Source organism: Rhinolophus sinicus, linkage group LG06, assembly GCF_036562045.2.
Source record: "Rhinolophus sinicus isolate RSC01 linkage group LG06, ASM3656204v1, whole genome shotgun sequence".
Taxonomy (NCBI): domain Eukaryota; kingdom Metazoa; phylum Chordata; class Mammalia; order Chiroptera; family Rhinolophidae; genus Rhinolophus; species Rhinolophus sinicus.
Genome location: NC_133756.1, coordinates 39,442,192 through 39,469,018, shown reverse-complemented (window position 1 = coordinate 39,469,018; position 26,827 = coordinate 39,442,192). Strand labels below are relative to the sequence as shown.

At 33.9% G+C, this 26,827-nt stretch overlaps 1 protein-coding gene across 2 annotated transcripts in view; it reads right to left on the bottom strand.

The window, feature by feature from the left end:
• TNNI3K (TNNI3 interacting kinase) overlaps positions 1 to 26,827 on the bottom strand; it is a 267,960-nt gene that overhangs the window by 212,880 nt on the left and 28,253 nt on the right. The window contains exon 5 of one of the 2 annotated variants that reach the window (XM_019743776.2): positions 20,492 to 20,602. The exons of the other annotated variant lie outside the window; for it this stretch is intronic. Coding sequence (XP_019599335.1) covers positions 20,492 to 20,602 — 111 coding nt within the window. The remainder of the gene's footprint in view (positions 1 to 20,491; positions 20,603 to 26,827) is intronic. 2 annotated transcript variants of the gene reach the window in all.

Here is a 26,827-nt window from a genome sequence, read left to right as displayed (position 1 = left end):
TGGAAGAATGGCTTTCACTAAACTTAGCGACTGAAGCTTTGGGCTTAAGATTTTAGAGCTCTATGTTTCTCTCCAGGCACTTTCCTGACTCATTTTGTGCTCTAGCAGATCATTTATATGCTTCAATCTTAAACTCTAGTACTTAAATGATAATTCTGTAATTCCACTCAAGGAGTTTCTATCATAAACAGGAACTAACATTGACTGTAAGTCAGGCATGAGCTATGTTTAAAGAAAACCCTTAGATATCTAAAATTCTGATATAGCTATTTTGAATACACTGTGAAATATATGACTTTGTGAATGTGCTGGGTCTTTTTAAAAATCAATTTATCACACAAAAAGCAAGTCTTGTGGTTCACAACCTGGATTTAATGCATTTCTAGTCAAGTAACTCTTTTCAGAAATATTTATCTTTCTTACCATGTACCAAATGTCCAATAGGTTGCTTAGGTTTCTGATTCTTGAAAATTATGACAGATTCCATTTAATCCTGTCCACAAAAATGGATAAAGCACAAAAGATAGTTCCACAGCCAAAAGAATGAATTCAAAATGGAAACAAATATATAGAATTCTAAGTTATCAAATTAGCTATAAAGTTTGGAAAACTTTTTCAGTGAGAAAAAAAGACAATTTTAATTCATATGCCATGTGGTACTTCCTTAACTCAATATTTTATATGTCAATATCATCAAATAATTAAACTTAATACAACAAATATTTGCTTTCCACTCCATAGGATGACATACAAGTGTCAACATAAAAGAGCCACTGCTCGCCTCTCCAGTATCATTTTTCTAAATGCCATTATTTTAAAATTCAAAGCCCAGCCTTATAGAGCCGCTTGTATTTTCCCACATACAACATGATGCTTCTTCCCTCTCTGACTTTGTTTATACTATTTCCTCTCTTTTGAATGTTCCCACATTCAGTAGGGTGACTTAATTTCCTCATCTATAAAATGAGGATAATAATATCACTAATCGTGTGGAGTTATTATGAGAATATAAAGAGATAGTCAATGTAAAGTGCTTAGAAAATAACTGGCATACTGAAAACACTCAATAAAACTTGTTTTCATAGATAGGTGGCTTTATCTATGTTATATTTTACTTCCTAATAGTTTTGCCAATTATATATTGTTAGTATGGAAATCTATGGTATCAAAAATGTCTTTCAAGATTGGTAAAACCTACTTATTTAATATGTGACTTTGCATAATACTGGCTTACACTAGCAACATGATAAAATAGCAAGATAAACAGATTACACACCTATACATTGATCAATTATTTAAATGAAAAATAAACTTCAGTGCCCTGTCATAAAGATAGAAAAGCCAGTAACCATAAACATCCAAATACGTAAGGTCACCATCAGTCAGTACACCTGCTACATTTATGGTGGCAAATAATTTGACATGTTTCACAAAATCAATGATTCAAGAAGTTCTTTATTTCTGTTTTTCCTTTCTCTGAAGAACAGGACCTCAATCTATCTCTTTCCACCTCTGATATAATTCAGAAAGAATAATATCAAGTCTTAATTTAAAATGAGTGATGTACTACAGAGTTTCCGACCATATATCTCTACAAAGCTGTCATTTCCTTTCATCACTTTTCCTATATTCCAAAAACAAGTTTAAATTAAACATAGATCAACAATAAATCTGTCAATTGCTGTTTTATTTATGGCACTGTTAGAAGAAATATTGATGTTCTTTTATAAGCCAAAATGGACACTTTCTGATTTCTTCAGAATTAAAATTAGAACAACTAAAATATTTTATGGAACTTTATTATCTGTGGGATGTCTACTATTTGGATAATTTTAGGTATTTTTTTCTTCATGTTTCTCACACAGGAAAGGTACAGGGAAGCATATGCTATATAATATTCAGGGGAAGAGCCTCAGTTTTCATGGCCCAAACTTGATAAGTATAAAATTATGATGTGATTTGAAGAGTTAAAAGGAGAGAAAGCTATAGTAGAAGATGATTTAGCTAGGTACCTAGCACTGATCTAGGTTTATGTATGATACCTCTAAACATTTAGATGATTTAACTTTCAAAGTTGAATGATAAAAATAATTTAACACCATATATAACATGATAAAAATTGTAATATCAACTTACAGTTATTAGCTTATATTTAAATGAAACACACACACACACACACACACACACACAACAATATATTACTTTAAGAAGCTTACTTTCAAAAATTGTATAAATGACCAAGAGCCCTCACAGCTCACTACAACCATTCATTACTGTTTGCATTACCTGACTGTACTGTGCTGTCTGAGTCTGATGACACCAATATCAAGAAGTTATCTGCTGTACGCCTCCATTTTCTATTTTTTAAGCAGGTATGTCTCCTGTGATTATCTATGCCTACTTCAACAGTGTATGCGGGGTGTGTGACGGGCAGATAACTTGTCTCTTTAGTTCACAGGGATTCAGACTGAGATAAACCACAGTAGAGGAACCAAATTCAAGAAACTTCACCCACACTTAGAACTGATTTATTTGACAACATCCTGGAATCTGAGCATGATGTGGTAATGGAATGTGGCTTTGGAGAGAAATTGAAAGGTATGAGTATATTTTGAATATGAAATTAAATTTAAAAAATGCAGTTGTTATCCAAAAAAAAAAAAAATCACAAAAATTGACAACTTGATTTAAAAATTTATAATGGAATTTAATAAAGGCCAAAAATAGCAAAAAAAAAAAAAAATCTTATGTAAGAACAAGATTAACACATTTATATTCCTTGATATCAAAACTCATGATAAAGCTTCAGCAATGAAGACATAGTAGTTTTGACATACAACAAACAAACAGACCAGCAGGACAGAATAAAGAGTCTGAAACAGATCGACACATATACAGACTATTTTTGGCATTAAAAAAGGTGGAAAAAATGGAAGTACAAAATATGTTGGTAGATTTAACTCTAAAAAAACATATATAAGTAATAACACTCAATATGAATGGATAAATTTTTAAGTTAACAAGATGAATATCTGGGTTGGATAAAATAAATTCAATTATATACTATTTATAAGAGACACCTCTAAAGTATAACATTTATAAAGAATTAAAAGTAAAAGGAGATAAAAAGATATGCCTAATAAATTCTAAGCAAGAAAGGTTGATATAGCTATAATGATATCAGAAGAAAATTTGACTTCATGGGTAAAGCAATCTGGAAAATAAAGAAGTTCAATTAATTGTAGTGAAAGAGCTCACCACAATTGTTTTGTGGTTACCAGAGGGTAAGGGACGAAGATGAGGTGGTAAAAGAGGGTAAAGGGTATCAAATATGTGGTGACGGAAGATTTGATTTTGGGTGGTGAACACACAATGCAATACACAGATGATGTAGTATAGAATTGTACGCTTGAATTCTATATAATTTTACTAACCAATGTCACCCCAATAAATTCAATAAAATATAATTTAAAAAAAAGAAAGAGTAAATTATCCTTAGAAACTATACTCATGTTAAATTTCTACATACCTAACAACACATAGCATCAAAATATTTTAGGCAAAACCTTATAGGATTAAAACAAGAAACAGACAGGTCCATAATTTTGGCAGGAGATTTTAAAACTTAGTTGATAGAATAAGCCAATAAACAAATAAATGATATAAAAAATACGGAAGACACAATTAAATGCTTGCCTTAATTGGCACATATGAATACAAAACATGTAACAAACAACTGCACAATGCATATTCGTTTCAAGAACTCAAAAAGAACAGTGGTCTATTGATGCTGTGGAAAATTAAAAATGTTAGGAGGATATTGTAAGCAATTTTGTGATGTTTGACTAGATAGAATGTCTAAGACTTTTTATATAACTAATAATTAAGATAATGTGATAATGTTCCATGAGTAGACAAATAGACCAATTTAACAGAATAAAGATCTAGGAACAGATTAATTATTAAATGGACACTTGGTATATGACAGAGTTGGTACTGTAGATCATCAAAAAAGAAAATATAGGCCATTCAATAAAAGTTGCTGAAGCAATTGAACATGGAAAAAAATTAAGTTGGACTCATACCTCACACCGTAAACTGGAATCAATTCTAGATGGATAAAACATTTAAATAGTGAAGACAAACCACCATACTTTAAGAAGGTCATATCAAGTAAAGAGCTTCATTAAATTAGGTCTGGAAGATTCTTAAATACTGTATGAAAGCATTAACCATGAATTAGGAGAAGACATTTGTACCACACACAACCATAAAGGAGAAAGAAAAGGTGCTTTAGAATAGTGGTTAAGATCATGGATGTGAAGTCATACAACCTAATGTAGAATATCATCTACATCGCTTACTAGTTTTGTGACTTACATAAAGTTGTTTAACCTTTCTACATCTGTTTCCTGATTTGTAAAACAAGACTAATAAAGATGTTTCTCCCCTAGATAAAACAAAATAATGTTCCAAATGTGCTTAGGAAAGTTCCTGACACATATTAAGCCCTGTATTACTGTGCAGATATTACTATTATCCATAAAACATTGAAAATAACTCCTATAAATCAATTAAAATAGACTAATACTTCAACAGAAATATGCAAAGTCACTTCACAAAAAGAGGAAATTCTGACAGCCACATACATATGATAAATATTCAACCTCATAAGTAAACAGATAAATGCAAATTAAAACCAAAAAGTGATACCATTCCATACCCACTAGCTTGGGGGAAAAAAGTTTACTATACAAATGTTGGTGAGGATATGAAGCAAGAGAACAATCACATTCAACTATACACTGGGTGGCATTGTCAACTACTGCAGTTTAATCCCTCGAACATTCACATACTTTATAAGCTAGTAATTCTAATCTTAGATTTATATCCTAGAGAGTATCTTGCTCCAATACTCCAGGAAATGCATACAAACATTGTATGTGTCATACATGTATTATATGACATTGTCTATAATAGCAAAATATTAAAGCAACTCAAATGTCCATCAAGAGTAAATTAGTTTGTTTTTTGCTGTTGAGTTGTATGAGTTCCCTTATATATTTTGGATATTAGCTTATTGTCAGAGGCATTGTTTGCAAATATCTTCTCCCATTTGGTTGGTTGCCTCTTTGTTTTGTTGATGATTTCTTTTGCTGTGCAGAAGCTTTTTAGTTTGATATAGTCCCATTCACTTATTTTAGCTTTTACTTCCCCTTACCTTTGAGGTCAAATTCATAAAATCCTCTTTTAACGCAAGGTCCATAAAAAAAATGGGCAGAAGACATGAACAGAAACTTCTCCCAAGAAGACAAACACACGGTCAACAGATATATGAAAAAATGCTCAACTTCACTAGCTATTGGATAAATGCAAATCGAAACCACAATGAGATTATCACCTCACACCAGTTAGAATGGCTATTATCAATAACAAGTGTTGAAGATGTTTTGAATAAAAAGAAACCCTCATACACTGCTGATGGGAATGGAGATTGGTGCAGATACTATGAAAGGCGGTGTGGAGGTTCCTCAAAAAATTTAGAATAGAATTACCATAGGACCCAGAAATCCCTCTCCTGGGTGTCTATCCAAAAAATCTGAAAACATTTATCTGTAAAGATATATGTACTCTGATGTTCATTGCAATGTTATTTACGTTGGCCAAGACATGCAAACAACCAGTGTCCTTTGATACTTGATTGGATAAAGAAGATGTGGCATTTATACACAATGGAATAGTACTTTGTCATAAGAAAAGATGAAATACTGCCACTGGCAACAATATGAACGGATCTTGATATTATTATGCTAAGCGAAATAAGTCAGACAAAAAAAAATCTAGAACCGTAAGACTTCACTAATATGTGGGGTATAAAACTGAAAGCAACAAAGGACCAAAACAAATGAAGAAACAAAAACTCATAGACACAGACAACAGTTTAGTGGTTACCAGAGAGTAAGCAGATAATCAGATAGAGGGGATGGTAGAAGAGGGTAACGACAGTTAAATATGTGGTGACAGAAGGAGAACTGACGCTAATATATATATATATATATATATATATATATATATATATATATATATACTGATTCACTGATTAATATATACTGATATATATATCTATATATATCTATATATATATTTATATATATAGATATATATAGATATATAAATTAGTGTGCTCACCACCTAGCACACTAATATATATATTTCCTTTGGTATACATGATACTTTTCTCAATAAAAAGAGCGTTCAAAAAGAGTAAAAGCATGTGTTGCATATTTAGAAAGCTGTTAAAAGTGTTTTTTTAAATAAGAAAGAGATGTTGCAGAAACATTTGGTGTGATCCTATTTTTGAAAAAAAATATATGAAGAAGTCTGAAAGAATACCCATCACATTGTGACCAGCAGTTACCTTTGGGTAGCAGTGAGTTGGGGAAGGTGTACAGCAATTAAGGTAGCCATATTTGTAAAGTGGACATTTTAAGAAAATGTATCTACGCTAGTAATAAGACAAACTAAAAAGAAAAACACTTAAATATAATAATAAAGCTTAAATACCATTATATGTATTTCACAAAGTCCTTGTGGGCCTCTTCCCATGTCAAATATAATCTTGTAAAATATCGTGTTTAATGACTGTGTAGTATCCCACTATACCCATGTACCCATATACCCATATTGATTTGAGTTAATCAATATTTATTGCTGGACATTCCGATTTTTTTACTTATTTATTTTGCATGAGTGCCCCTGCAGTTCAATCTCCTTTTATTTCCAAAAAATAACTTTCTAGAAGTGGATTTGCTGGATCATAACATATGTAAAAATTTAAGCCCTAAAATGCAGAAAGTTTTCGTCATAATTTTGAGATCTGTACTTCAAAGGTAAAATTATTATTCATCTATTGGTACTGGGTTTTGTTCAATTATAAATGCTATGTAAGCTCAGAGAGATTTAAAGGCTTACTTACCTAAATTAGACACAATCTCAACAATTCCAAAAGCTCCAATGAGGGCTCAGACTTGATCTCTTGCAAAAAGAAATGTAGAATGACATGTGGGAGGTGCTCAACGAGTGACTGTTTAGCTGGAATTTATTAAGTTTGCCTGATTCCCAGGAGATTTCTACTTTCCTGGGGACACCCAGAAGTTAGAAGCAACTATCTAACAGAAACAATAAGACATCAAACTAAAAAAAAAAATAAAAATCCAGAGGCCTTTAGTATAAAATATTATAATTCCAGGGTTTGTTGACTGTATTTCCAAGGATTTATGTTATCATACTTGCTCATGGGAGTGCCAGCATTTAAACCATGTGACTCTCCCTTATTGAAACAACACATTTCAACTCTTCTTAGTATCATCAGTGTGAAAGTTGTGTATTCAGTTTGGCAACCTATTAGGCCAAAAGATATAAAATCAAGTTAGAGAGGGACTAGACACAAAGTAATTCTTTAAGTGTGAGGCTGGGGTTGGGGGGTGGGGGAGCAGGTATAAATAATCTGAAGATCCTTATTTACCTTGACAGTTCATAAATGGATCACAAGCTGTCAATGTTGAGACCGTGTGATAGCACAGGACTGTGAATCAGTAACTGATTTTATGCCACAGAGTAAATTCTCATGTTAAATTGAAGACAACATTATTGATTAGAACGGAGCTTAAGAAAGTCCAGCCAAGTCTTAGAGAGAGACATGCAGATCTAAAAGACTAATGATGCTCCCTTATGGGTATGTTGGACTTCTGTTTTTATGGAGTGGAATGCATTTAAACTCTGTCTCTCTCTTTTGTTAAGGGTCACATTAGATTATGTCCACATTCCTCCTTTATGTTTTAAATAGGTCAAAACATATATTGAATGTTTAGAGAGACAATTTTAAAGGTAAAACTTGAACGTTATTGTTATTTTTTTGTATAGGCTATATACTTCATTTTATAGATTTTATAAGAGTAATTTATATGAAACGATTCATGAAAATTGCTTGTGAGTTTGTAAGCTACTGTCCTAAGCGGTATCATTATAAAGTCTTCTGCATTTATTGACAGGAGAAATAATTTTCCTCATTCTGTATAATTTCTAAAATGACACTTGAATAATCATTAATCTTGTCATTCAGCAAATATTTGTTAAAAACTCACTATATATAAAAGCACAATACTGGAACCTGTGAGTGCTACAAAGATTTTTAACATGCAGTTCCTATGCTCAAGGAAAATGCATCATAAAAAGATCACATAGAACCATGTTTATAAACAGGCAGTGCTAAATGGTGTAAGACATGTATGGATACAGTGCTGTGGTTGTTGAGAGCATGGAAACACTTCAAGCTAGAGGGATCCAGCAGTTTCGCAAAGAGGGCATTTCAGCTGAACTTTGAAGATGGGTGGGAGACGCAAACTGTAATAAAGAGACTACAGGATGATAAAAAAAGCCTCCATAAAAAAGGGCACATAAATGACGAATAAGAGCATGGGTTGCAAGATGAAGGCATGAGGACCCATGGCTGCAAAGGTAGGAGAGCTGGATCATTACCATTTAATCCCTTGCTGGATATAGTTTGGAGTCAGCAAGGTTCCTGGTCAGAGAAGTGATTTTACCAAAGTCATACTTTAGAGAACCTGGTAAATTTTCAGGAGTGTTTAGGATGAAGTGGAGTGTGACAAACAGGAAAACAGGTCTTGTACGTCAGAGTGTTATTGCAGGAAGTCCTGGAGGATAATGATGGCATGGATGTAGAGAAGACTGAAACAACATATTGCCCACCACTAGATTATCCTTGATAGTTCTAGATGAAAGATTTGTAGCTGCTGCACTTTGTCTCATTTCATTTGGAATTTCCCTCAAGTTTCCTGGCTAGCTCAATGTATATCTTTTCAGGAGGGAATTATGAGAGTGAGTCTTCAAATCCTGGCAGGACCTGCCCAGGGGTAGAGATGTGCAGTAATTATGAGTTGGCTCAGCCCAGAGCTAAGGAAGTTGGTTAGTAGCTTGCTTCAGGGCACAGGAGTAAAGTAAAAGGACAGGAAGGTTAAAGATGCTTCAAGAGATTATACTTGCATTGCTTCTCAGAGTAACTCTAGGAGGCTTTGTGTGACTTCCTCATGAGTTCCATGCTTTATAATTGCTGTAATGATCTGATATTCAGTTGTGCAAGAAGAAGTGATCAGACACAGAGGTGCTAAGTGCCTTTGAAGGACACCTCATAAGAGAGAGGCTGTGAGAGAGGGCAGCTGCTGAGAGCCAGGCATGGGGGCTCCGGCCTCTCACTCCCACTGTTCTAACCTCAGCAAGTTTCTAAAGATTCTTTAGAGATCCACCAAAGGGAGCCATCAAGGAGAAGAACTCACACAATGTTCAGAGAGGATAAAATACTTAAAAGGCTCTACTCCCTAAATACCATCCCAGAATGAATCCTCCTTGAAAGATAGTAGGTAGTACTCACTGTGTACTTTACTACTGCCTTCGAAGATCAGGAAGAAAATGTTGGTCTTTCAATGCATTCCTAATTGAGGGGAAGAAGAGTAATAGTTTCCTGCCTTCCTGAGACATAGGAACTTGGATGCTTTAAAACTGAGGATGTTACTTGAGCAAGCTATAGAAACCTTGATTCATATCTCAGCCTTCAAACTCCTGGTATGGAATACAGCATGGGAAAAGAAGGTTAAGTGCAGATGCATCAAAATATATAGCTGTTTCTTGATCAACTGTCACAAATATCTAACCCAGAAACTATGTCTGCCTAACTGATACATTGCATAACATTTATACTAGAATATAAATAAAATATGATATATATAAATCATATTCTACCTATCCATCTATCATCTATCTATCATCTTTTTTAAATGTATGCAGGACCTAGGATGTTGGAATCAAATTCAATGCACAGAAGGGTTGCCATAGAGAGGAAAATTCACATAAAACATTGGTTACAAAGGAATTTCTCATTCAGGTTGATTTGATTAGCAATAATATTTGAATCTAATTTATCAGGTAATGTTTCTTTCATCATTTTCCAGGGTAGCAAGCTGATGAACATCTAATCTACATTTTTATTAGTCTATAAAGCTTTTCCCACTTATGCTCGTTTACCTCACCCCGAAAGCAATACTTAATGTTTAATAATAGCTAATAGAATCTATAGCAAAGACTCAAGTGCCCAAAAAAGTGACACTTAAGCTTGTGTCCTCTTACAATTGATACATGCTTAAAGCATTGCTTCTGAGACCATAAAATTACTGATTAGGAAGCATGATCTATGAGCTTGTCTCAATCCCCAGACCAAAAGCCTAGACAGTAGGAGACTGCCTCCTTGCCTTAATAAACAATATTCTGTAACACAGAGCACATTCAGTAATTAGGGTATAGAGTTTCTGGTTTCAACATCTGAAAAAAAAACAAAAACAAAAAACACTTTTGAATGCCCCAGAAGATGTAGCGTTCCTAAACAAGGTCTCAGTAATTTAAGACTACGTGTACAATAAAGGTTTAGTTTCAGACTTAACCATTTGAAATGAAGGTATATCAAACTTTGACATCATGGAACTGCAAGAGACTATTCAGAAGAAGTTTAAAATTGATGCCCATGAATGGTGATTAGAATACCTACTAATCATTAATGGCAGTCACTAGAGTGATATTTAAACAATAATTTATAATGATGTCAATTGACTGGTACATATGCCCCTTGCTATACTTTTTGTATTTGAATTGTGGTAGCCTACAATTCATATAGGATTTGTTTCCCTGCATGCAGAATTTGAGAACACTTGCCGGAGATAAGCTCATAGTGTTGCCTATGGTGAAATGACATAGGGTTACACACTAGAATCTGAGAAAGAGAAGGGGGGGGGGGGATGGAGAGAAAGAGGGACAGAGGGAGAGAGAGATTTCTAAACTCTTTTTACAAATCCAGCAGAGTACTTATTACAAAATCTGACAAAGATAATTGTTATGGGCTGAATTGTGTCCCTCCCGTGCCAAATTCGTATGTTGAAGCCCTAAATCCTATACCTCAGCATGTAACTGTATTTGGAAATAAGGTTGTGAAAGAGGAAATTAAGCTAGTGTGGTTCCCTAATCCAATATAACTGATGTCCTTATAAGAAGAGGAGATTAGCACATACATAGAGAGACAACACACATTTGCACACACAGAGATACAACCATGTGCATACACAGCAAGAGGGCAGTCATCTGCAAACCAAGGAAAGAAGGTTCAAAAGAAACCAAACCTGCCTACACCTTGATCTTGGACTTCTAGCTCCCATTCTGTGAGATAATACATTCTGCTGTTTAAGCCATCTAGTCTGTAGTATGTTGTTATGGAAGCCCTAGCAAACTAATATAATAATACAAAAAAGAAAGCCACAGACCAACCTCACTGATGAATATTAGCAAAACAAGTTCAACAGCAAGCTAAGAGAATAATGTGCCATGACCGATTGTGTCACTGCAAGAGTACAAGATTTAATTGAGGAGGGACCATTGTCATGGAAGTATCAGCCAATGCAATTAGGAAAGAGAAAAACAAGATTTTTAACTATTGGAAAGGAAGTAAAATTATTACCACATCTAGGAAATGTAATTGTAAACCAAAAGTATCAAAAGGACTCACTTAAGAAATCTATTTGAAACAATAAATCAGTAACTTTAATAGCTATAAAATTAAAAATCAATAATAAATATATATCTAAACTGTAACAAATTAGAAAATACAATGTCACTCACATTAACAATAAAAAAGATAAAACACCTAAAAATAAACTTAAACCCATAAAATAATATTTTGTGGAAACGTCTACAAAGAAACTTAAATAAATGAAAAGAAACATATTACTTTTAAATAAGAAGACCCAATATGATGGGGATATTAATTTTTCCTAAATTAATTTATAAATGAGGATTTATCTTAGTCAGGATGCCACTACATGCTTTTTTCTTAGAAAAATAAATAATAAAATCAGAAATATAATAGACTAAAAAATGATAGCTAACTTTCTTAGCACTTGTGTTCTAGGCACTAAGATTTAATGTACATTAAGTCATTTAATGCACACACACAACTAATAAAATGCATAATAATATAATCTACTATCTAAAATCAGAAAACTGAGACCCAGATATGATAAGTGACTTTCCCAATGGCATACAGCTAGTAAGTGATAGATATTTTCTGGGATTTAAATTTAGAGAATCTGGCTTTAGAGTTTATGTTTTTTTATTAGTGCCTCTCCATATGCCAAAGTTCATAGAGAAAAATAAAAATGGAAGAATAGTCAGGAAAGTTATGAAGAAAGAAGTGCCAGGAGAGAATACTAGCATTTCTGGATATTAAAACATAACCTAAATCCACACTAAATAAGAGTTGTGTTTGGAATTAGCATAGGAATACACAGATAGATCTAAATAAAAGGCAGAGGGGAAAAAATATGGAGTATTCAATAAATACTGTTTAAACATCTGGATAACCTTTAGGGGAGAAACATAAAAATTGAATTCTGACTTCATACCTTTTACTGAAAGACATTTCAGATACAATCTACAAACAGGGAGAAAAACAAAATTTGAAGTGCTTGCATAAGTATTTGTGATTTCTTTTCATATAATCTTGAAAGAAACTAAGTCTTCGTAAGCAGAAGCTACAAAGAAAAAAAATAACAAAAAACTGACAAATTTGGCCATGTAAATTTGAAAACATTTACAAAAAATAGTGCAAAATAAGAGGCTGCTAATAAAATAAGATGCAATAGATATGAAAAAGCCTAATACTTCAATATACAAAGATCTCTTAAAAGTCAGTAAGACAAAAAAATTAAAAGAAAAATAGGCAAAAAGGAAGTCTATAACAAAAGGAATACAAGAGATCAATACTACATCAAATTTAAAAAAAGCTCAATATCCCTTATACTTAACAATACATTATTATTTCTTTAAATTGGCAAAGATAATAGAGATTGATATTTGATGCAAACAAAAGCAAGCATTCATACTGTAAAAGTGAAAATAAATCCATTTTTTGGAAAGATTTTTTAAAAAAGTTTATTAAGGTGACAATGGCTAGTAAAGTTATATAGGTTTCAGGCATACAATTCTGTAATACATCATCTACATCTCACATTGTGTGTTCGTCACCCAGAATCAGTTCTCCTTCCATTACCATATATTTGATCCCCTTTACCCTCATCTACCACCCCTCTGCCCCCTTGTCCTCTGGTAACCACTAAACGATTCTCTGTGCCTATGAGCTTTTGTTTCTTTATTTGTTTATCTTGTTCCTTTGTTTTCAGTTTTATATCCCACATATCACTGATGTCATATGGTTCTCGACTTTTTCTGTCTGATTTATTTTGCTTAGCATAATAATCTCATTGCAGTTTTATTTACGGTGGCCAAGACATGGAAACAACCAAACTGTCCTTCCATAGATGATCGCATAAAGAAGATGGGGTATATATACACAATTGAATACTACTCTGCCATAAGAAAAGATGAAATAGTGGCATTTGTGACAACATGGATGGCATTTTTTGAAAAGATTTTTGGCAATAATTATCAAAATGTGACATTCATATAACTCTTTTGCCCAGCTACACACATAAGCATGAATAACCATGGATGCTCAAAGACAGATAATTCTATTGCATCTCTCCTACTACAGCAGCATTCACAGGTCAATAATTTTCTAATTATTTATTCATTGTTTCAAGCCATTTTTCAGATATCTTCTTAAAATCTCATTTCTCCTAATACTCTTCAGGGCAGTACTTCTTAAATTTGAATATGTACATAAATCACCTGGGAATCTTTTTGCTGAAATGATGATTTTAGGTAGGTCTGAAGTAGATCCTGTGATTCTATTTTCTATTAACAAGTCGCTCCCTCGTGATCCTGCACTGCTGTTCAATAGATCGTATTTCAATTAGCAAGGTTCTAGGGATTCAAATGACTACTAACATATATTTTAACTACAAGAGCTAACATCAAGCATTAGGAAAGTTTGCATTTTTACGGAGGTGTCTTAAAATGTATAATTGCTTCAAGATCTAGAGAGTGAATCTATAGTTAGCAGGGGGATTGTTCATCTTGAGCAGGGTGGGACCTTGTCTAGCCCCATGTAGGAGGAGTCTGTTCAGGAACTACTCGGCCACTTTCTCTAATGCGCATGTTCCTAGCCTGATAATTTGAGCACATGCTTGTGACTACACAATACAGTTCGAGAATCTGAAGTTTTAGTTGAAGATTTTCCTCTAGCATCAATTTATAATGAAAACAGAGGAATAGTTGAAAAGAGCTGCAGTTACACTATTGTTTGAACTATATGTACATTTTGCTGTTTTGCTAAATAAACTCATATATAATTATAACATGATCCTGGTATAAACCAACCCTGTTCAAATGGATAAACCTTGAAAACATCATGCCAAGGAAGCCAATTACAAAAGATCACATATTATATGATTCCATTTATCTGAGTTCCCTGAGTAGCCAAATCTATAGAGAAGGAGAGTAGATTAATGAGGATCTAGGGCTGAGTACTGAGAGGTTTTGGGGACTAATGGTTACCGGATATTGGATTTCCTTTTGGGTTGATAAAAATGTTCTAAAATTAGACTGTAGGGATGATGACGCAACTCTGTGAATATGCTAAAAACCACTGAATTTATATTTTAAATGGGTGAATTATGTGGTATATAGATTTTATCTCAACAGAGCTGTTTAAAAACGTAATGCAGAAATATCAGAGATAAGGAATAGAGCCTAGAAGAATAGTGTCCTTAGAAATAGGCACCAGAATATTTTGATGTGCTTGGTCTTTTAGATGATTCAGATCTGAGTAGAGAGCACATTTTTTTGACACTTATATTCTAAGCTTCTATTTACCATTTCTAAACTTAAATTCTGGTCAGGTAGGCTGAGAGGTTGCTGTTCAGATTAGAAGTGCAGACAGCATTGTGAGTGAGAGCTGGCTCTGACACTGAACAGCATGTGAACACCAGCTCTACCAATTATTAGCTCTATCACTTTGCACAGGTTACTTAACTTCTCGGTGCCTCAGTTTTCTCATCTGGAAAATGAAGATAAAATCTTCAATGAGGATTAAGTCAATTCATATGTGTGGCACAACTTTATCACTTCAAAGTTGTTAACTATTCCTGTTTTTTACAAATGAAGTCCACAAGGAACTATTGCCTAATCGTACCATTGGAAGTAGATCTGATATGCTGCAGTTATAAAACTCATGAGTATATTATTTCTTAAATAAAAAAAAAAGAGAAAGAGAAATCACATTTTATAATTCCAACCATTTGCTTGTTTGTGCCTTTGGGGAGAAAACTATAGCCATTATAAAAGAAATAACTTAAGAGAGAGTCAGAAGCTTCTTGGTAAACAAAACTCTCTCCTGAAACATTTACATGATTTAGTTAAGAATGAACTGGAACAACATCAACAGCATTTCCTTAAAATCAGAAATAAATTCTAAAATAACTGGGAAGCATTTCTAAAGTGGTGCTTGGATAAGTGTTTACAATCTGAAAATGGCATAAGGTAGGGTAGAATAAATTCAACTATGAAAATAATACTCTCACCTGCACAAAGTGTATATGGAACTGCCTTTCTGTGAAAAATAAAATACTCCACAACCCCTATTCATTATATATTGCATCATCTGGGACATGCTGTCTCTATTTGCTATTCAAACAGTTGTCTAAGGCTAATTGATTTGTCTCCTGATAACTGCAGAAACTACTGCATGAAACACTAAAGTATAACAACTTTTTAAAGAGTGATCTAAGTATAAAGTGTTTTACACTTGGAGTACTTGTGTGTATATGTGTGCTATGTGCTCACATACATGTATTAGATCTTCATGGGTTCTGGTGCCCACTAAATATCATATGAAGTTATTTTTGAATCAGTTAATGTTGCTGTAATCATATATGCAGCAATGTCTGGGCTTTAGATGGTAACATAAGCAGTTTATGTTTTGTTTTCAGAATACGAATTCTTTTTTGTCTGTCTTATGGGTGTAAGCTCTGTTTTGGCAATACATGCAAAAGTCATAAGGGAGTAATTGTTCTTTTATTTATAAGACTACAGATTTGAAGTCAGATAACCAGGTTTGAGTCCTATCCATCTCATTTATTTATTGTCTGAACTGCCCTGTGGAAGTCATTTAATTTTTCTAACGTTTAGTTTCCTCACTGATAAACTACGTCTAATGGTAGCTATTTCACAGAAGAAACAAATGACAGACATATGTGAATAATAAAGCACTACCAAATGTTAGCTAATGTTTTTCATTTTCCATGCTTGAGAGTGCATATGACTCACGTGCCCCCTGGACTCAAAGGGGAGAAGGTTTAATGCATGTTTATTGATTCCCAACAGGATCTGAGGCCTTGTATAAAGCAGCATATGCATATATATCGGTAGATGGATAAATTAGTCACGGAGAAGTACTGAGACCGGGGACAACCACTATTTGCCTGCTGTTCAAAGCATAGTAAATCTACATGTGAGTCTCAAGTTGCAGTCAGCATGTCTAGGAATCTGCAGCACATGTTCTCTTCTATTATTGAAGGAGACAGCTGCCTAGTCAATGTAAATTTTATTGTAAAATTGTTTTAATAGAATTCATAATTATGGGAGGACAAACACACTTGAGACACTAATGGAGGGTCTGAATTTGAAATGTGTAGACAAAGAGGCCTGTCAGACTTAGCGTCAGGTATTGTTTCACTGAGAAAGGTGGGCAATAAAAGAAAGTGACAACTAATGGAAGGGAACTCCCACTGATCATTGCCACCACCCCTCTTAACCAAGAGTAAAAAAATAACAGTGGAATAGCATCTACATTTTTGGCATAGTATATAAATACTATAAGCATATTTTATCCCCTTATACTCAATCTTTCTGCACCATTTGATACCCAGGATCCTTTATCTGTTGAAACTCTCTATGCCTCAAATTATTGTGATACTGTAGTTTTCCTCATACCACTCTGACCAACCCTTCTTTGTCTCTTCAATAGCTATGCAGCAATTCCTCAAGTTGTTGTGGATATTTTCTTAGGCTCACTCCTGGCTATTTATTAGACCCAATGTACAACTTTTAGCTATTATTATGGTTTCAAATATCACCTCTACATATATAGTTTCCAAAAAGTTACATTAAGTCCCAACTTCTCCATTGAATGAGAGTTGGGTATTTCTAAAAGATTAATGAACGTAATGAAGATTCATGAATTTCCACATGAAAATGTGGATGTCATCAGCAAATCAACATGTCTGGAGCTAATTGGTTATTCCTCCAAATTGACTCCTTTACCCGATCCTTTATATCTGTTTGTTTAATCAGCATATCATCACTCTGGAGTGTATACTAAATACTGGGGTCAAAGAAATCCTCTTCAACACATTATTTATCACACCTCCAATCATTCTCTTGCTCAGAAAGTCTCAATGGCTCCCCATTTCCTATTGGAAAAAAATCTTATTGGCTGTTAAGTGTTCTTAAAGAGCAAGGGCTCCTGTGTTCTATTAATCTTTTCACCTACCACACCATCTGGTCTTGTGGTCTACAACAATTTCTTATCGAATTGAATTAAACCCCTGGGACTTCTATTCTCAGTTTCCTTAGTCTGGTCCAATCCTAACACTCAAATTTACCTACAGGAACTCTTCACAATCTGTTTCATGCTATCATTTTATTCATTTTCTCCTAAATGTGCTCGGCTAATTCTTCCTTCCCATTTTTGGACATGGTTCTTCTTCTTTTCCCTGTCCAGTTCTCACTACTCTTTGACGTTCAGCCCAATTTCAAACCCCTCTCATAAATCCTTCTCTAACCTTTCTAGTTCACATTGCTCTCTGTTCCCAGTGAACTCCTAATGCTTCCAGTTTTGTGTTTTTTGACATTCTTTGCTATGTAATTATCAAATTTCTAATTATTCCTAATTATCAAACATACTTTGATCTTCAACTTTTCCTTTTCCTTATTTATGACTACATTGCTATTTTACTTTTGAATTGCTTATACAATTTTTCCTGTGTATTCATTTTGTGTGTTCAGCTGTACTATAAAGTCTTTAGGGGAAAATACTATGTCATATTTTCTTGTATCACTCCCATATTCTAGCACGATGCTCTGAAAATCATAGAGGCTCAATAATATTTGTTACATGAATAGTTAAATGACTATGGGGGAAAGAAAATATACTGAAAGTGGGTATTTATTGCAATTAATAGCTTCGAAATAAATAATTCAAAGGAAAAATTCTGTACTTTTGAATATAATGCTTTTAGGTTTTTTTGGATACCATTTTCCTTTATTATTTGATCTGTGACTTTATTAGTCCATTAGATAAGAAGAGAATAAAGCTAATGTATGTACACTTGTTTTGTGCATCATCAATTATTGACTGTAAAAGTCATTAAACATTATACAATAGCTAATGAAGGAAGTTTGAGAACGCATGGAGAATTGCAAGGCAAGAGTAGAGACCTATTTGGAATTATACTGGTAAAGTTTGCCCTAAGGCTGGTAGAATCAATATGATATTTCCTTCCATATAGGATTTATGCAAGAAAGGAGCTATTTGAATAGGAGATAAAGAGACCAGGCTCTTAACCACAGTGCTTTTTACCTAATGTTTTAATTCTATCACTCATACATGTAATCAGCTTAGCACTAGACAAAAATGATTTTGTTTTGTAAAAGATACCCTGTCATTTTCCTGACTTTCAGAGGTTGAATGCTTCAGGGAACTTAAGGTCTACCTCAGCAATTCTTCCACCCAGGCTTCTTAATATTTACCTTTCATTTACTTTATCACTGGCCTCAACTGGTTTCTTTTCTGTAAAACATTTATGTTTAAGTGATTCTAATGGGATTTCTCCTCTCATGTGTAATGCAAATTCTCTTATATTTACAATTAATCTCACTAAAATCATTTATTTTTTGGGAAATAAGGTGATATAATAAGGGCTGGAAATGTCAACATGGAGGAAACTATTTTGCTGTCAATGGGATATGTTAATATTTATTTAATATAAGAGCCCTTTGAAGTGATACTAAGAGATACGAATTACACCTATTTTATAGGTTTTATGTATAATTTTATATGCAGTTCTATTTGCTCACAGTTGGGGTGTCTGTGTGTTTGTGAATGTGTTTGAAGAAAGTGCAATTTAACTTGCAACATGACTAAAAGGGAGAAATAGATAACCATTTAATAATTAAGGTATATAAGACTTCTCATTTATTATATTTTTGAATTTAATGTGGTTACCACAATTGATAGAATGTTGATGATCAAGGGATTTTGAGTAAAATGACCGGGATTCCAGGCATAGCTCTCAATGGCTTTGCAATTTGTAAAGATAATTACTGTGCAAGAAGAGCCTTGGTTTTATATCTATCAAATGGCAGTAATAATAAAAACTATTTCATGAAGATTTGTGAAGTAAGTGAAATAATGCATTTGAAAGTGCTTTGAATAAAAATTAATATTTTCAATAATTAAATTTAAGACAAAATCCAGAGTCATTTTTATGGCTTTTAAAACACTTTGTGACCTGGTTTGCAACAATCCACCTGGTCTCATTTCCCTCACTCTACCTTCACCTCATACTATACCAATAACTTAGGCTCATGCATGTCCCTTAAACACACCTAGCTTTTTTCTACCTCAGGGCCTTTGCAGGTGCTATAATATTTATCATATATAGCTTCACTATATAGCTTATTTAAAATAGTGTCCAATTCTCCATTACTCTGTTTTCATTTTACCTTGTTTTATTATTTTTCTAGTTCTAGTATTCACTACTAACTAACATCGTATAATATTTCATTTTCTTTATCGTATGTCTCATTCTATATAACTAAACTCCAAAAATAAAAAAAATAAAAATGGAGATTTGCCTTTCTTGCTGCTGTCACCTCAGGAACTAAAACAGTATCTGGTACATAATAGATGCTTGATAGATCAAAAAATTCATGTGTGAATGAATGAATGATCTTTTACTGGGTCCTTATTCTGCATACAGAAGCAATCTGCAAAGTGCTTTGTGTGGATTATCTAACTTTATCATTAAAATAGACCTATTGTTATTTCTATTTTATAAATGAAGAAAACACAGATGTGAGGTACAGCAACTTCCTTGAGGTAAACATAGCAAGTGATGGAAACTGAGGTGCCTGACTCCAAAACCTAGGCTCTGACTCACTGTTATAAAGCTACTGTTCATCCAGCCTTTTTAAATATTAATTGATGTTTGGTTACACTGTTATAAAATAGACTGCATTGACTATCAAAAGAACATTTATATAGCTTAATTTGATCCTCCAAACAAATGAGGGTGTTCAGTAGCTAAAAAATAAACCAACTCCTACAAGCTCAACAGTCAGCCTTTGAAAACAGTTGCAAACAAGAGTCCAAAGAGGCAGGTTTACTTTTACAGGTGACTAAGGTGTAACTTACCTCCAGGTGACCAGCTATTGTAGCGATATGCAGGGCAGTGAGGCCACCATACCCAACCTGCTGTATGTCAGCTCCACTGTGAAGCAGGGAAGTGATCAATTCTGCACTGTCCTGTAAGGAAACACATCTTTAGTGTTACTTTTCTACTAATAGCGGGTTTGAATGCTGTGCAACAGGATGTATTGATTCCCTGACTGTCAGCTAGTTTAGGCGCTCAGAGAAAACCTGTGTGATTTCTGGCCTAAGAGCACATGAAATAACAGACAGCAGCTCTCTGATGGTCGAAATGTTGGAACAAATGACAGGGCCGTTCAGTTACAATCAATCCTCCATCACTTGACCATGAAAGACAGAAAGGACATTTATCTATGGTGAGGCTCTTGCAAATTGAACTCAATCTTATATGTAGGTCACTCCAATAAATGTCCTTTCTCCAACAACTACAGTATTGAACTGACTGCAGTGGACTATTTCATGGTAGTTCAGTAATTGCTTCTTTTCTAATACATATATCTCATAGGTCCTATACATAATTAATGACACATAGTGTCATGGGCCCTACACATAATTAATCAATAGTACCTTTCTTAACTTGAGTCATTTTAATAGAGAAAATGTTTGAAGCATTACCTGAGCCTTTAAATTAGAATAATTTATATAATGACCAAAGTAATCCTCACTTTCTTCATACTATTACTTGCATTGTATTTCTGTCTTTGAGGAAACGTGGAACGTTTTAATAATATTAATAGCAATTAACATTCGCTGAATTTTTATTATGTAATTAACCTTTTATGTGCATTAATTACTTAAACCTGGTACATGGTGGGACTTCAAAAATAGTTGATAAAAAAACAAATAAAAAAAAAAATAAATATTTCTCTAAATAACCCCATGAAAAACTATTGCAAACTTCATTTTATGAATCAGAACACTCAAAAAAAGTGATGTGGAGGGTCACATAGTCACAAAACCCCAGATTTGGAGGGAATGCAAAGAAAGATCTTAATATTTAACTTTCTCCCACAACTTCTATTACACTTGGCCCATCAACATCTCAAACATACCCAGTGGCAAGAAAGTTAAATCTTCACAGGATAGGCCATTGCATATATATCTATATCTATAGCTATCTCTCTCTATATATGGGTATATAGAGAGAGATAGCTATAGATATAGATATAATTTCAAATTCTGTTGGTTAAGAAAATTCCCCATTAAAAAATTTAATTTTTTAATGCTGTCACATATATGCAAAGATTGAGAAATTATAAAAAAGTGAGAAAAAGCTTTGGTAAAGACCTTCAATAGCAAAATTAATGTTATACAGGCATACTTCAGAAATATTGCAGGTACGTTTCCAGACCACTGCAATAAAGGCAATGTTGCAATAAAGCAAGTGACATGAAATTTTTTGGTTTCCCAGTGCATATAAAAGTTATGTTTACATTATACTGTAGTCTATTAAGTGTGTAACAGCATTATGTCTAAACAAACAATGTACATACCTTAATTAAAAATATTGTATTGCTAAAATATGGTAACTATCTCCTAAGTTTTCAGTGAGTTATAATCCTTTTGCTGGTCTTGCCTTGAGGTTGATGGCTGCAGGTTGGTGTAGCTATGGTGATTTCTTAAAAATAAGACAGCAGTGAAGTTTGCTGCAGCAATTGACTATTCCTTTCATTAACAATTTCTCTGTAGCATGCATTTCTCTGTGGAATGTATCATTTCTCTGTTTGATATAATTTTATCCACAGTAGAATGTCTTTCAAAATTGGAGTCAGTCCTTTCAAACTTGACACTGCTTTATCAACTAAATTTACATAATATTCTAAATCCTTTTTTGTCATTTCAATAATCTTCACAGCATCTTCACCATGAGTAGATTCCATTCCAAGAAACCACTTTCTTTGCTAATCCATAAGAAGCAGATCCTCATCTGTTAAAAAGTTTTATCATATGATTGCAGCAATTCAGTCACATCTTCAGTCTACTTCTAATTCTAGTTCTCTTGCTATTTCCACACCTGCAGATACTTCTCTATTGAAGTTCTGAACTCCTCAAAGTCATCCATGAGTGTTGGAATCAACTTATTCTAAACTCTTGTTAATGTTTATATTTTGACCTCTTCCCATGAATTATGAATGTTCTTAATGGCATCTGGAATGATGAATCCTTCCCAAAAAGTTTACTTTGCTCACATCTATCAGAGGAATCACCACTATCTATGACAACTATAATCTTATGAAATGTATTTCTTAATAAGACTTGAAAGTTGAACTTACTCCTTCATCCATAGACTGCAGAATGGATGTTTAGCAGGCATGGAAACATGAATCTCACTGTATATCTCCATCAGAGCTCTTGGGTGACCAGATGCATTGTCAATGAGCAGTAATATTTTGAAAGAAATCTTTTCTTTTTATTTTTTTCCCCCCTGAGAATAGGTCCCAACAGTGGGCTTAAAATAGTCAGTAAACCATGTAAACAGGTATGCTGTCATCCAGGTTTTGTTGTTCCATTTAGAGCCAGGCAGTAGAGTAGATTTAGCATAACTTTTAAGGGCCCTAGGGTTTTTGAAATGGTAAATGAGCATTTGTGAAATGGTAAACTTAAAGCCACCAGCTGTATTAGCCCCTAACAAGAGAGTCAGCCTGTCCTTTGAAGCCAGGCATTGACTTCTCCTCTCTAGCTATGAAAGTCCTAAATGGCATCTTCTTCTCATATAAGGCTGTTTTGTCTGCATTGAAAATCTGTTGTTTAGTGTGGCCACCTTCACTATCTTAGCTTGATCTTCTGAATAACTTGCTGCAGCTTCTACGTCAGCACTTACCACTTCACCTTGCACTTCTGTTATAGAGACAGTTTCTTTCTTTAAACCTCATGAACCAGTTTCTGCTAGCTTCAAACTTTTATTTGCAGCTTCCTTCCTCACCTCTTTTAGGCTTCATAGAATTAAAGAGTATTGGGGTCTTGCTTTGGATTAGGCTTTGGCTTAAGGGAATGTTGTAGATGTTCCAATTTTCTATCTAGAACACTGAACTTTATATCAGCAAGAAGGCTGTTTTCCTTTAGTGTTTGTGCATTCACTAGAGTAGCAGTTTTAATTTCCTTCAATAACTTAGTTTTTCCATTCACAACTTGGCTAACTATTGGCACAAGAGGCCTAGCTTTTGGCTTATATGCTTGCTTGGCTAAGTTTCATCATTTTTAGCTTTTGATTTAAAGTGAGAGACATGCAACTCTTACTTTCACTTGAACACTTAGACGCCATTGTAGAGTTATAAATTGGCTAATTTCAATATTGTTGTGTCTCAGGGAATAGGAGGCCTGAGGAGAGGGAGAAGGAACAGCTAGTCAGTGGAACAGTTAGAACACTACATTTGTCGATTACGTTCTCTGTCTTACATGGGCATGGTTCATGATGGTCCAAAACAATTACGGTAGTAGCATCAAAGGTCACTGATCACAGATCACCATAACAAATATAATGAAAATGAAAAAGTTTACAATATTTCGAGAATTACCAAAATGTGATGCAGAGACATGAAGTGAGCAAATGCTACTGGAAAAATGGTAACAATACACTTGCTCCATGCAGGGTTGCCACAGACCTTCAATTTGTAAAAAAGGCAATATCTACACAGTCATATAAAGCAAAGCACAACAAAAGGGGTATGCTGGTAGTTTCCAATTCTTCCACTCTGTATACCTGCTCTAACAAAAAGTTAAATAAAGATGTCTTCTTCCTTTACTGTTCTATTAGCTCCTTCTGCTCAGTTTATAGACTTAATCTCTATTCTTAAAGCAAAGCAAAACAAAACAACAAAACAGAACAAAACTAATTATATCTCTATCCTTTTCCTTTATTTTCTAAGCTTCTGGAAAAAGTTATTGACAGTCACTGCTGACAGCTCTGATCTCATTTCTTTAGTCATCTCTAGCAATGTACACCCTAATCTTGCATAAATGCCAAATGAGTTCACCATACTCCTTACACATCTAACCTTGCTTTTCCTCATACTATCCCTTCTCACTAAAGCACATATATTCTCCTCTTCCCTTTGCCTTGTATTGTTAGGAGAAATCGCCTGAGACATTTGGACCTCATCATTGTCCTGAAGTCACTTCCTCAGTTTCAAGAAGTGATCTTCTGTTTACCAAATCCAATGTCAATCATCTTCCTCATCTCTGTAGTGAGATCATCTTGTAATCCCTCTTTCTTTTGCTTTCATCAAACCACATATTCCATATATTCTTTGCCTCTTCCTTATCTGTGTATAAAAAGTGAGTGATTTAGGAGTTTAGCCCTTTCTCATTCTAAATGTCGCCTTTGGTAATTCTTACACAATCTGATAACTTCATCTTTTGTCCTGATTTCTCTGCTAAGTCCAAATCTCATATATCCTGCCTACCAATGCATCTCAAATTAGAAATTCAAAATTGCTCTTGTAAATACCATTCATAATTTTCCCAGTGTGATCTGTCATCTCCTAGTACGTCCTATCTATATTAATGGCACTTTATTCCAAATGACCTTGAGTCCCTTCAACTCAATTAGTTTTAGAGTTCTGCTGGTTTTAACTGGCTAATACTCCTCACATTTCTTTATTTCTGTCACCGTCCTTCATTTTACATAGCTTCCTACCTAGTCTCTTTGACTAAGCCTTTTCTCATCTTAGTTTATGCTCCACACTGCTACCTTCACACTGCTAGACAAGTTTTCTTGTACACAGTTTTGATTATGTCATTCTCCTTTTTGACACAATTTATATACACTCAATAAATCTGTATTGAGACAATACAGTGTGTGAAACATTGTTCTGAGCAGTGGAAACAATGCAGTGAGTACAACAGTTAAATCCCTGCTTTCATGGAGCTTATATTTTAACTGTGTGTATGAGAGAGGACAGAAAGAAAATAAACAAATAAGAAAATATTACATAAAGTATCACAAAGTACCAACAGCTGTAAGATAAAAACAGGCCAATGATAAACTGGATACTTTAATTTTAGTCCAGGAAAGCTTCATTGAGGATGTGATCTTTGAGACAAATGATAAATACCAAAATGATGAAATCCAAGCGACGATTTTGGGGATGAGCTTTCAAGGACAGAGGGTACAAATGTCCGAAGATGAAAATAAGCTTGGTATGTTTGAAGGCCAGTGTTGAGTAGGTTAAAAAAAAAGGGGGTGGGGGAGTAATGTTCAAGATGAGGTCAAAGACATCTGAACTTGTAGGGCCTGATGGGCCATGGCATTGAGTGTGTGGGTTTTTACCAAGTGCAGTGGATAGTCAGGGAATGACATGATACTGAGATAGGGCAGAATCAGGAAGATGTAGTTTCTGACATAGAAATAAAATGTTTTGTTTTTCACATATTAAGTTTAAGATACTTATAATGCAGGGTTAAGACTGTGTGTACTAGAATTAGGCTCCCTAGTCAGAATCCCAGCTCTGCTAATGACTGTGAACTGGGGCAAGTTACATAACCCCTTTACACTAATTCCCTTGGTTATAAAAAAAAAAAAAAAATGGGACGATAACTGTATCCACCTATTGTGAGACACATATTAACTGTGCATCCACACTAATGTGATGATATATTTAAAACATTTAAAAGGCATCTGCAAAGATAATATTCAGTTAAACTCATTACTATTGGACATAGAAGTCTGGGGCTCAGTATATCTCTCAGTGGAAACTTCCAGATAAGTTAGTGATTGGACTCCACCATCTAGTACCTTTTTATTCTTTCTTTGTACCTCCTCCCCACAACTTCATTTCCTCTACTTTACTACTTACCTATTGAAATAACCAAAGAAATGAAACATAGGAAAACTCTAAACCAGTACTGGAAATTAGGAAATGTCTACTAGTTCTCCTTCCTCCAGAAAAAAAAAAAAAAAAAAAGAAAGAAATGAAAAAAGAAAAGAAGTATACCTGAAATTTATGTAATTTTATTAACAATTGTCACCACAATAAACTAACTTAAATCAACAACAACAAAAAGACAAAAACAATTCACAGGAGTAAACTCTAATTAATTTTGAATGGTAAGGGTTAAAGACATGAGTAGCCTTTAGATAAAAGGGAAAGACATCACCTTGAAATATTTTGCCCTGCAAGCATTTAAATTCAGGAAAGTGGAGCACGTCTTTTTAAGGATAAAATCATTTCTTAAAATACAGGGAAAATATGATAAATTTGAGCAAAGTATTAAAAAACACAATATAATATAAATGACAAATGAGAAATATTCACAACATGTATAACAGATAAGTCGTTTGTGTACTTAATTTATGAAGAACTAGTACAAATCAGTAAAAAA